The sequence below is a fragment of the Leptodactylus fuscus genome, chromosome 8, assembly GCF_031893055.1.
Source record: "Leptodactylus fuscus isolate aLepFus1 chromosome 8, aLepFus1.hap2, whole genome shotgun sequence".
Classification (NCBI taxonomy): domain Eukaryota; kingdom Metazoa; phylum Chordata; class Amphibia; order Anura; family Leptodactylidae; genus Leptodactylus; species Leptodactylus fuscus.
In genome coordinates this window covers 27,190,856-27,204,177 of record NC_134272.1, presented here as the reverse complement: position 1 = coordinate 27,204,177, position 13,322 = coordinate 27,190,856, and the positions used below count along the sequence as shown (strand labels likewise).

The window sequence follows — 13,322 nt, the reverse complement described above, 5'->3', positions numbered from 1 at the left end:
ACCTAGTGTAAACTGAAGGATAGGTTTCTTCAAATTATCCATTTTAATGCATTACCATCATCTATGTCAGATATTGGTGAACAGAAACCCAATTATTCATATTTAAGCCCCATGTAGATGGTCGAATGTGCTGTGGCTATCTATGCTCTGTGCCAATGTCTATAAAAGAGGTCCTATCCTGATCCTTGACGCTGGACCAGAAATCCCCACTAAAATCAATGGGGGATAGCGACATTGTGTACATGAGGCCTGAGAACCTGAAAATCTGTGCAGACCCAGTTTGGTTGAAGGTGTGAGTGGTTAGCAGAACAGCTAGAACTCCAATTTGACATATATTATTAACACAGATACATTGTAGTAAGGAGACGCGCTACCAGCTTATATTTTCAGCTTTATTAAAGGGATCGGCCAGTTTCAACAAAAAACTGTTATTGTTTATATAATGAAATGTTATAAAATTTTCCAATATACTTTCTGTATCAATTCTTCAGTGTTCTAGATCTCTGCTTGTTGTTATTCATTGTTTACCTCGAGGGGTCATGTGAGGTACAGTCCATGGTCATGTGATAGACAGTCCATGGTCATGTGATAGACAGTCCATGGTCATGTGATGAGTACACAGGTGCACAGCTCCTTGAAATCACATCACAGTAATCAGACATCTGCCTGGTAACGAGCTGTGCACCTGTGTGTCCATCACATGACCATGTACTGTCTATCACATGACCCCTCAAAGTAAACAATGAATGACCGCAAGCAGAGATCTAGAACACGGTGAGAAATTTCTATAGAAAGTATATTGGAAAATGGTAGAACTTTTCATTATATAAACAATAACATGTATTTTTTTTAAACTGGACAACCCCTTTAAGTCTTAGGGCTAGTTCACACGACATCCCGTCGCAGCTTTCCGCTGCGGATCAGGCCCAAATGAATGGGCCTAGTCCGGAGGGTGTGGTTGTGAGGTGGAATCCACCTGAAGAAAGGGCTTCTTTTTGCCGCTAGCGTGAACAAACCACTAGCGGAAACGAGAACGCTAGCGGTGTACATAGACCTCTATTTTAAGGCGGTTTCTGCGCCAAAATCCGCCCCCTCTTGGCCCATGTGAACTAGCCCTTAGGTCAAAGCTCAACCTCATGATAAACAAGACTGATCCCATTCCCTAACAGCAAGCAGTGAACCAAAAACTGAGGAACAGGAATGAGTACATAAGAAGGCTGTTCTATAAGGATTAGGCTATGTTCACACTGCTGTTGCCCATCGTTCTGAGGAGTCAGAGGATCAGAAAAACTAAACTAATCCACTTCAATAACACAGACTGCAGCGTCATTTTTGCCATGAAACCACTGACAGAAAAAGCAATCTGCATTTCTTTTAGCTCTTCCTTTTGTATCTGCTAGTAACAAACTTGTCTGTCCGTTGTTCTGATCCTCTGAAAATAGGCAACAGCACTTTGAATGCAGCCTTAAATTGCATTGACATAAAACTTTGCACATATGGCAAAAGCAATACAGTGTGTGCTAAAGGCTCATGTATATAAAGCACTTACTGTTTGGGTGAAACATCTCACATGTAAACCTCATCTTCGGAGGACTCAGAGGATAATCTAGAGGAAAGCTGAGAATTGCCGGGAAGATTCCACATTCAAAACACGTGTCTTCTGGGCCCCTGCACGGACATCACAGGTATTACATTTTTAATATCTATAGGAAACATTCACACTGCGTAACTCAAGACTGGAATTATAGAAAAAATATCAAATGGAGAAAAGGAAATTGCTAAAAGCATCTCTAGGCAAAGAGTGAAGCTAAAAATACAATGTTAAAAGACAATAACAGCTCAATACTTGCAATTCAATGTAATGTAGGATCTGCTGTAGAGGTTACTAGCCACAGAAACTGCAGAAGAAAATATCTGTTTCCATAGAGGATCAAAAGAAATTCAATCCTATGTTTGCTTACACGTCCAGGGTCTAAGAAATCCCTCTGAATGCACTTGGAGAGCACTTAAAGGGAAGACACTTGTAAAAGGCAAATGGGCAAGGCAGGAGAACGCTGCAACATAAAGGTATGAATTGTGCTCATTCATGAAGAGAAGACCCTTCCCAAGATAATGTCCAGCACTAAACCCATTAGGCCCCAAGGAACATGACCGGCACACTTCACTATGGACAGAGAAGACGTCGCCATCAACATAAACAGCTGACCTGCCTAATGGGAGGGCACGCTAGAAAAACTCATTTTGCTCCGAGTCTTTGCAAAGTTGTAAATGGAAAATTATTCCAAAGACTTATTTTCTGCCAACCTGCAATCAAAGACGGTTAGACAAGACATGGACTGTATTTATCATTGGATAAAATGGCCAAAACTAAAGATTTAGGTGCACGGCTAAGGTGTAGACTTCTTAAAGGGGTTGATCCATTGTAGGCGAATATTTTTTTTTTTTAATGTAGATTATGAGCCCCATATACTCACAATGTACATTTCTCCTATCAGTATGTCTTTGTAGAATGGGAGGAAATCCACGCAAACACTCCTTGCAGATGTTGTTCCTGGTGGGATTCGAACCCAGGACTCCAGCACTGCAAGGCTGCAGTGCTAACCACTGAGCCGCCGTGTTGGCGCCCTGTTTTAGGCGAATATTGAGAGACCAAGAAAGTTATACCATTTTCTAATACACTTTCTGTATCAATTGCTCAGTCTTCTAGATCTCTGTTTTCTCTCAGATGATAAAAATCAGTCCATGGTTGTGATATATATTGGTCTGAAAGTGGCCAGATCTATCAGGACAATCTGTTCAGCCGATTGTAATTTGGTCTGCGAGGAGGCGGAGTCTAAGATCGTACAACAGCAGTCTCCATTGTGGTCCGATCTTAGACTCCGCCTCCTCACAGACGAGCCTCCGGCAGAACCAGAGTTGATTGGTCGAATGCTATACAGAGTACAGCATTCAGCCAATCAACGCTGGTCAATGCATTCCTATGAGAAAAAGTCAAATCCCGCATAACCGCAAGCTGCCAACTGTTCTGACTAGCAAAGAAGAGCCTGCTGCAGAACCAGCGTTGATTTGCCGAATGCTATACAGTGTACAGTGTATAGCATTTGACCAATCAATGCTAGTTCTGCAGGACGAGTAAGGGCCGGTTCACATTAGCGCTCGCCTCCCATCCGGAAGGAGTCCGCAGGAGGACCCCCTCCCGAACAGAATATCAGCGCAACTGCAAGCGCTGTGCAGTTAAAGCGCACAGACCCCATAGACTATAATGGGGTCTGTGTGCTTTAACTGCACAGCGCTCCTCCTAAACACTCTCCTCCTGCTATTTGTGGACTTGATGACTCTCCTTTAGTCGAATAGTGGTTTCCCCTGAAACGAGCAGTTTTTCCCATAGACTATAATGGGATTCGATATTCAATCAAGTACTCGAATATTGAGGCTCTACTCGAAACGAATATCGAATCTCAAATCTTTCCCTACTCGCTCATCTCTAGTCATTACATCACCTGAAGCTTGCCTAAACAGACTCAAATGGATATATATAAAAACGTTTCAGCTTATTAGTCATGTCAGATAAAAAGGCTGCAGGGGACAAACATTTTACTTGACCTCTAGACTTCTACATGTGTCGTATTGTGTAGAGAGTGTCTGTTAGACAAGCAAATTATACAGAACTTGCCGTCTGAGCCTCTAATTTCAGGAACATTACGACAACTTGTTTACATGCAGGGATATTAAAGGGAATGTCCAGTAAAAATCTTTAGCTTTACTAAGGTAGGAAGCTAGCCAAGTTTAGTGTATGTTGTTTAAAGTGCCACAAACTGATGATAGACCAGTCGGGACCTGGAACAGAGTTAACCTTTCTGTTGTGTATCCAGCAGAGGCGAGCAATTCCGGTGTTGGCATGTCAATTTCACTATAATGCATAGATAGACGTTCTTCCGTCATGTTCTTTACTGTTCTGATGGAAGACAAAGTCCTACATACAGGTCTTGTCTGCCATTACAAAAGAAAGCAAAGATGATGGAGGACACCATCCGCTCATGTTATTTACATCAAAGTCGACTGGAACAGACACAGATGGAGGGGGCTCTGTCTAATTCCGTTACTTGGCTATAGTTAATGTCCATTACTATCACAGATGACAGCAACAGACATTGATAACGGTCGTGTGAACTTGAACCTGACTCTAGGTTCACACTTGCACTGCCCTGTCCATTGTTCTGGTCCATTACACGACCTCTAGCGGAAACATGTGACGCCTAACGGACTGCATTAACTAAAATAGATTCCGCTTGGTGTCCGTTGGACAAAAACGTCATCACTTTTTCACTCTCCAGACAGAGAACAATGCAGATGTGAACATCGTCTTAGCTAGTAACCAGTCGGCCAGCCCTGATGACTTACCAATACAGTAAATGAAGGCCGGAGATGGGCACAGAATGGAAGTGAAGCTGTAGGTGACGAGGATCAGATTATGGTGCTAGATGGACCATTTGTCTTCACCCTATCTCATTCAATAATAAATCTGTCCAGCACTGATGGTTACCCACAGGGAAAGGCTGATTTACTGCCTACATTTACCATTCAGGTTAGGCTCACATCTACATTGTGGTATCCGCGTGGAATCAGTTTCTATGATCCATCGAAAGATGATAAAAAGAGAGTAAAAGGTTGGGGTCATTTATAAAAACGCATCCATTTCAATGGATTTTAGAACCACCCCCAGATGTACATTAGGAGCATTTATGCCATGTATTGGATGGAAACAAATGTCAGATTTGTAAATCTTTTACTCCACCCAAATAATAAGGATACATGACAGTGAGGACTGTATCCGCGTTTTAAAGAAAAAAAAAAAAATCAAAATAAAATGGCCTACCAATGACGCTGGGTTCTCATCAACATTCGGTACTCTGTATTAGGTTTCCGCCTTCTGCCGGCAGAAGACGGAAACCTGTCATGCCGAGTCCAGTCGTGAGCGCTGGTGAGCGTTTTGAGCACTCCGCGGCAAAACCTTTTTTTTTTTTTTTTACCGGATACAGAGTACTGCATGTCCGACTCTGTGTCCAGTTTAAAAAAAAAAAAAACGTTTCAACGTGGAGAGCATAAAACGCTCACCGGTGCTCACAGCCGGACACTTTTCAAACCCATTCAAATGAATGGGCTTGAAAGATGCCGCAGGTTTCCGTCTCCTGCCCTGTTTTGTGCAGGAAACGGAAACCTACAGAACGGAGTTCCGGACGCAGATGTGAACGAGCCCTGAAAGGTATTCACTTTGTGTCCATTTTGCAATCCGTTTTTTTTTTCCCCTCTTCATTCTCTGCACATGCTCAGAATGAAGAAGGTAGATGAGGTGGAAAAAAAAAAAGATCCATCAAAACGGTCACATTTTTGACAGATGCCATCAAAACTGACGAATTCCGGTATGTGTTGTGAAACTGTTTGTGTAAAATTCATTTTTCTTTTATAAAATTGTTTTGCAACGGGCGGACACCCAGTGCAGATGTGAATCCCAAGCAGCCATATTAAAGTCGTAATAGTCCCTAAACCAGACATAACTAATACATGGCTGATAGAGACAGAAGTAATGCTGGAGATTTATTCTCGTAGTAAACACCTCATCTCTCCAGGTGTGAATCCACCGCACGTATGACACAATTTTCATGTCACAAACTCATTAAAGTTTCACCTATTACAAATGAAAGGCAGAGAAATAAAAACAGTTTCAGTAAAAAACACAAACACTTCAAAGTCTCTGTAAAAAAAAAAAAAAAAAAGTATTTTTTTTCTGAAGCAGACTTAACGGAGAAGAGAGAGAGGGGGAAAAAAAAGCGCACACACAAAACAAGGCGTCATAGGAAATCAAAGCATGCTGTAATGGCAAGGTCACGGCGCTCCTCTTAATAGGCAGGGTGTGTGAGGATAGAATTGAACTATCTGCCTGCAAGGCATGTCTTAGAGGATACACGTCATGGAGGAGAGAGGCAGCTGTTTGGAAAAGCGGGCACAATTGTTTCAAGTGGACAGAGGTTCCACATCAGAAACCATCACCAAAGATGAATACTTTCCAGTACAATACTGGCGCTTACAGGGAAGAAGGGGATGGAAGAAGACTCCAATAATACTGAAAGTGCAGAATAAGAAAACATAAGAAGGATAGTAATAATGCTATGGCGTGTCAATACCCTAAAGTGCTTGGACCAGTTGTGATTGAGAGTAAAGGGGTTCTGCAGGGAGTCTGTCATCACTTCCTTCCTTTGGGGTTTTGAATGATGAATAGGGTTGAGCCGATCTTGACTTTTAAGGATCAATTTTGAAATCCGATTTCCGATCATTTTTCATTCAAACCCGATCTCGATCCCAATTCCGATCCCAATGCAAGCCAATGGGATTTTTTTTACTAATAGGGGATCGTATTTTAAAAACAATCCTATTCACTATACAGCATGGAATCTAACAATTGAACGCTTTAATTGTTAGAATCCACGCTGTGTAGTGATTTTAATCCTCTGGCTACTTAGTCCCCCCTGGTGTCCACTTACCTGCAGAGATGGCTGGTCTGGTGCCCGATGTTCTCGTTCTTCTTCGCCTCGCTGCTCCCTGCCTCCCTGGTTAGAAGAGTGTGGGCGGGTACTGGGAGGGGAAACGTCACGTCTCCCCACTCTGTACCCGCCCACACTCTCCTAAGCCACAAGCCCCGCCTTCTTCCTAGCTCTTTAACACTAACCTGGGAGATGGGGGCAGCGAGGCAAAGACGAACGAGAATACCGGGCACCGGACCAGCCATCTCTGCAGATAAGTAGCTACTAGAGATGTTAGCTAGTCTCCAATTAGAATGAATGGACGCAGTCAGCGCGCAGGGGGTTAAGGCTGTGTGCCGGCTGCTTCCATTCATTCCTATGGAACCGCAACGAGCCTTCACACTCAGTATAAAATACTCAGTGTGAAGGCTAACATTGTTAGCTTTTCCCAAAATGCTTGGCCAGTAGCAAAGCATTGTGGGAAATAATCACCGATCTCGATCCCACCTAAAAAGATCGTGTTCAGAATTCCGATCGCGAAATTTTCTCGATCGCCGATCGAAATCAGATCTGTTCCGAACACGATCGCTCAACCCTAATGATGAACCTAGGGGTCCTGGGTTGGTTCTGACCCCCGAGGTGCTTCGTCTCCTTCCTCGTCTTCAGTGTTCATTGCTAGTTATCTGTATCTATGGGGCTGACTGAATACATTATTATAATTGTATAGCTGTGAACGCAGAAGAGGAGGCACAGCAATTCAGTGCTGGTTGTCATCATGTGAGCAAAAGTCAGAACCAGCCCCGGACTCCTGGTTGTCACATACAAATCTCCCGAGGAAGGAAGAACCCCTTAAATTCCAACACTAAAGCCAGATTCACATCTATGCACGAGTTTCCAATCGAGGGTCCCAAAACCTGATCCACATAAAAATGGAAACCAGCGTACTCCATAAACTATAATGGGGTCCGGGTGGTTTTTGCTAGTTTCCGCACAAAAAATGTGGAGAGAAAAGTGCTGCTTGTAGAGGGGAACGGGAACGGCCCGAACGCAGGCTGTGAACCAGGCTGAGTTACTAAATACTGAATCGGTTGTACCATAGGGATAGGAACATAAGTGGGTGTCTGCCGTCTACTACACACATCAATCACGGAAGTTCTCTGTATAGCTGTATACAGGTATATACTGCTGCCCTATTCAATTGTATGGGACTGCTAATAGAGGTGAAAGTGACATTTTGTTTACATGAAAGGGCTCAGGATTCCAATTATCAGGAACAGTGGGGGTCCCGGTGGTCGAAAGCATACAGTTTAGACATGCATTCCTTATGTTGCGGATAAGAGATAAGTGGTGCTTGTAGTCTCACCCATTTACGGAGCTGCACTACAAGTAATTCCTTACACAGATTGCTTAGAATCTGTTTCTTGGCTTGGTATCGTTATATAATAATGTGAATAGCATCCTATGTCCAGATTTCGGGCTCCCCCTTTAATGTACACCTATAATCAGAGACTTCCCATTCACAAGCAGGGGCTCACTGATTATACAGCAATAAAGCGATGGCGACAAATCCCCCATGGCTTCGCTGTCAGCAGATACAAGTTGTTTTTCCTCCGCTTTTCTGCTAATGAACTTGCATGGCGACAGTGGGGAATGCGATTAACCTGCAACCCTGTGATCTTAGAGAGATTCTGATGAGAAGAGTATTACATAATAGTTGTTTATCTAATCCCTTTAATATACAGTATATGTTAGAATCACACTGCTTTATGTGTCTAGCTAAAACGTGCCCTAAGGCTCCATTCACATGAATGGAATCCCAGGCAAAACTCAGGACAGGTCCATTCTGCTGCCGAGGCTCACTGAAAGATATTAATGGGTTGGGGTCCGGCAAATGCACACGGTCATGTGCATGTAGTTATATACACAGGAGCCCTGCATAGCTGAGCTGAGAAAATACCAAAAAAGAATCACCCCTTAGACCAGACCTGGGCAAAGCTCAGCCTGCGGGCCATATCCGGCCCTCTGACTGATTCAGACCGGCCCGCATGGCGTGTCTAGGGAGGCGTGTCTTAGTGCCGGCAGGACAGTGCAAGAAGATGGAGACATGTGGTGTGTGTCCTAAGGTACTGAGAGGGGAATGTGAGATGCAGGGTGGAGAGTGTGTGTGTGTGTCTCTGTGTGTGTGTGTGTGTGTGTGTGTGTGTGTGTGTGTGTGTGTGTGTCTCAGTAACCTAGGGGCAGAGATGGAAGGGGAATGTTATACTAGGGCAAAGATGGCAGATGGAGGGGGGAACATGAATCTGGGGGAGAGATGGGTGGGACATGAAATTGGGCAGATGAAGAGGGATATGAAACTGAAGGAGAAATGGAGCGGGGACATGAAACTGGGGGTAGATGAAGGGGGAACTTAAACTGGGGGGACATTAAACTGGGGACAACTGGAGGGGGCATTAAACCGTGGAGGTAGCTGGAGGGGGACCTGTCTGCCTCTAGTTGCCCCCAGTTTAATGTCACCCTCCAGTTACCCCTACGGTTTAATGTCTGCTTCCAGCTGCCCGATTTTAATGTCCCCCTCTAGCTACCCCCAGTTTCATGTCCCACTCCAGCTGTCATTAATTTATTGCCCCCCTCCAACTACCCCCACTATTTAATGCCCCCCCCTCCAGCTGCTCCAGTTTCATATCCCCTCTAGTTTCCCCCAGTTTAAACTGGGGCACCAGGAGAGGGACCTAATACTGTGGGGCAGTTGGAAGGGAACATTATAATGTGGGGGCATATAGTGTACGGGTGACTGTAGGAGGATTATACTGTGTAGGGGCACATGGAGAGATGATTGGGAATAGGAGAGTCAATGTAGAAGTGGGTAGAGCTAAATTTGCCATGGCGCGCATGGCCCTCTAGAATAGTTTAAATTTCTTATGTGGCCCCATGGGAAAATTAATTGCCCATCCCTGCCTTAGACAGTAGTAAATGAAGAGTTTACATAGAGTCTGTCAGCAGTGTCTTGACCCTTCCGATCTGCCATCTGCACTATATATGTGACTAGGAGGGCAGTTTACACATACCTATGCTCAAGCAGGATGAATATCTGAGGGCTTAAAGTGTTCCCCCTGAAATGCTCACTAGACTCTAATGTTAAGTGGGTGGTGTCAGGTAGGAGAACCAGAGTCACAATGGTGCCCCCTTGCCCGCTCCTGCCTGACATCATTCACTTGACTTTAGAGCGTCTATTTAGCATATCAGACACCAGAGCAGACTATAATATCGCTCAGGAACAATGAGCACTAGAGAGAAAAGAACTTCAACTGTGATGGAATCTGCAGGATAACAAAAGCTCTAGTCGGTGCAAGTGGTAAAGGGTCTTCTGTAGGAGCAGAGGGAAGGGGTTACATAGCGTTATATGCCGAGAGCCGAGACACTACACTGGACAAGATGGCCCCGATGATACTTGTCATTTCACTGACAGGAGATTGTAATGTGCATGACCATAAACTTATGGATGTTAAATTGCTCTACCTGCCAACTAGACAGATTCCTGCCAAATTCCCTTTACAATGTTTCTGAGGGCTCTTTCAGATCTGCGCCCGGGGCCTCCGTTATGCAGGTTTCCGTTGCCTGCCCGAAACTGAGCAGGAAATGGAAACCTGCAGGCATTTTTCAGACCTATTCAAATGAATGGGTTTGGAAAGTGTCCGGCCGTGAGCGATTTATGCTCTCCACGCCGAAACCGTGTTTTTTTTTTTAACCGGACACAAAATTGGACATGCAGTACTCCGGTTTAAAAAAAAAACGGTTTCGCCGCGGTGAGTATAAAACACTTAGCGACGCTCACGGCTGAACACGGTCTGACAGGTTTCCATCTTCTGTCTGCAGAAGACGGAAATCTGAGAACGGAGAACGGACGCTGGTGTGAACCCAGAGTCAGTATAGAAAGTCATTCTATGAAAATGAATGCATGTTACATTACATTGTGCCATAAAAATCTATATATCCCCTGAATAACGAACAAATGAGCAGCTTACAACAATGGTCATTACAGCTAAAGCCATACAAAGACTTTAAAGGGGCGCTATCATTTGCAAATCATGTTTTTAGATAGTGATATGCCTGAATAGCCTTTAAGAAGGCTAGCTGCTACTAGTAGACTTTGGAGGGAGCGTTACTGCACATGCCCAAAATTTCAAAGTGAGATTAGAGGAAATGGAGGCGGTTACAGTTACGGAGGAGGGGGATTATAAAGGTATGAAGCAGGGGGGTGCACGATGGCTTGGGGAATGCTCAGGGTGCACGGAGAGGTTCATTTGCATATCGGTATATGTATATATGTAAAAAAAATAAATAAATAAATGGGGGGAATCTTTTCAAAATCTAATAGCAGCACCTGCCTTTTGAGGCATATCTAAAAAGATGATTTCCAAATGATAGAGCCCCTTTAAGACATTAGCGTGATACGGATCACAGGCTTGTACCCAAAGATACTGTATACTACAGTAAACACCAGAAAGTCAGGCGATCCAAGGTCCACAGCACATCAGGGCAGTAGTGATCGGAGCCATTTATAACGTATACACCCTACAGACGCGAAGTAAAAGTGAACCTTCCACTTCGGCCTTAATGTGCGTCCTGTGGTATAAAGACTACAAGGCCCAGAATGCCTATCCCTAGTCAGAGGAAGCTCTGCACAGACACTGAACCAGCAAGAGATGCTGCAACACTTCAGCTCAGAAGCATACAGAATTGGGTGAAACATCTTTAGAGGAGTATACAAGCTTTTCTTAAGCTCAGATTTCCACAATTAAGAATGCATGCGGGACCACTTCAGCCTGAAAACTAGAATTTGTGAATGTTAAAAGTACAACCCTCGAGTGAAAGCGAAATAAACAAGACGTGAAAAAGTAATAAGACAAAAACAGACTTAAAGGTTTGATGCATATTCATAGCTTGTGCGCAAATAATTCTGTTCTGAATATGTATGAGGTGAACTCTACAGTCACATTATGTGGTGTCATTGTAAAACAGAGGCTGGAAATTACAGCTGAGGCTCAGAAGGTAATGACGGATCTAAGGATATTAATTAAAGATGTTTTTATTTCCCCTCCCAAGTGTTTGGAGAATTACCAGTAGTAATTGTAATGTACGATTCCTGCAAAGGGGAATTCCTAAGTGAGGGGGAGGGGGTAAACATAGATGACTATTAAACCTCCAGACAAGGAGGAGGTGAGAAGGGTGCAAAGGTGCCAATCCCACAGAAAGAAGAATCTTAAAGGGAACACCTGTCTTGTCACTAAGCCAACTAGTCGAAAGACCCAAGTATCCTTATATTAAAGGGGATATCCAAAATTTAGAAAACATGGCTGCTCTCTTTTCCTCAGGAAGTGACACGTCTGTTGGTCACATGGCCATGCTGTAGCACAGTCCCATTTATCTGAGCTGCCACGTGGCCACATGACCAATGGATGTGATGTCACTTCTTGACAAGAAGAATCAGCATTGTTTTCTGATTCTGGATATCCCTTCTATGTGGATTTTTTTTGTGGGGGGGGAGGGGGTGTTGTTAACACCTTCCCCCCCTGCAGGTATTTTTTATTTTTATTTTGACTCTCTACCTTTCAAACCCCACAACTTTTTTTTTTTTTCCACTCACAGCGCTATATGAGATGATGTTTGCAGCATGGTGGCTCTGCAGCCTTGCAGCGATGAAGTCCTGGGTTCAAATCCTTCCAAGGACAACATCTGCAAGGAATTGTATGCTCTCTCTGCGTTTGGATTTCCTCCGGGTACTACAAAGACATACGGATAGGGACTGTAGATTGTGAGCCCTATATGGGACAGCGACTATCAATGTCTGTAAAGCGCTTGCAGAATATAACGGCGCCATACAAATAAGCATAATAAATAAAATAAATTGGATTTTTAAGGGTACCATTTAATATGTCATACAATTTACTGTGAAGCAGGAAAAAAATTCAGAATGGGGTGGAACTGGGAAAAAAAACTGCATTTGTGTGACTTTCTTATGGGGCTTTGTTTTACGGTGCTCAATGTGGAGCCAAAATTACATGTCACCTGTAATCAGTTCATACGATTTGGGCCGTACCAAATTTGTAGTTTTATTTACCCCGTAAAAAAATATCCAAAACTTTGCAAAAAAAAAGGTGTCTTTTATTGCGGGGGCAGGTGTGATTTTTAGTTCTACTATTTTGGGGAATGTTGTTCACTTTTTATTACATTTTGTTATGGGAGGTGAAAAATTAAAAAAACGGTGCAATGAAGCACAGGGAAAACAAGGAGAGTGTTGCTTGGAACAGTAGAAGATCTAAGGGGTAAGTCTTAAAAGTTGCTTTTATTTATTTAAAGGGGTTTTCCCATCCCAAATTGTTTTTCCATACTGATTACCTAAACACAGGAGGTGGTCCAACACCCAGACCCTACACAGATCAGCTATTACAGCAGCCTCCGGAAGCTGCCAGTCAATGGGAAGCACATGCAGCGCTGCTCCTATTTAATTTATTTATTTATTTTTTTTTAAAGTAATAAATAATAATATAAGTAATAAGCAGGAGCCCTGCAATTCCCCAGACCCACCACTATGCAGTGAACGGAGCTGCAGTGCTGCTTCTATTACTAGAATAGGAGAGGTGAAGCAGACACTGCCCATCCACTAGAGCCGCTACTGCACCTCGAAACTACTACATCAGCTAATCTGTAGACGATCAGTATTAAAAAAACAAAAAAACAATCTGGGGCCAGTAAACCCCTTTAACGGCATTCTCCACCATTACACAGTATTTTGTCGATCCCTGA

At 43.6% G+C, this 13,322-nt stretch overlaps 1 protein-coding gene across 1 annotated transcript in view; it reads right to left on the bottom strand.

Moving 5' to 3' along the window:
* Nucleotides 1-13,322, bottom strand: part of UBE2G2 (ubiquitin conjugating enzyme E2 G2) — a 33,835-nt gene that overhangs the window by 3,104 nt on the left and 17,409 nt on the right. Inside the window, exon 4 of the mRNA XM_075284957.1 lies at nucleotides 1,550-1,668. Within this exon, the coding sequence (XP_075141058.1) occupies nucleotides 1,550-1,668 (119 nt within the window). The remainder of the gene's footprint in view (nucleotides 1-1,549; nucleotides 1,669-13,322) is intronic.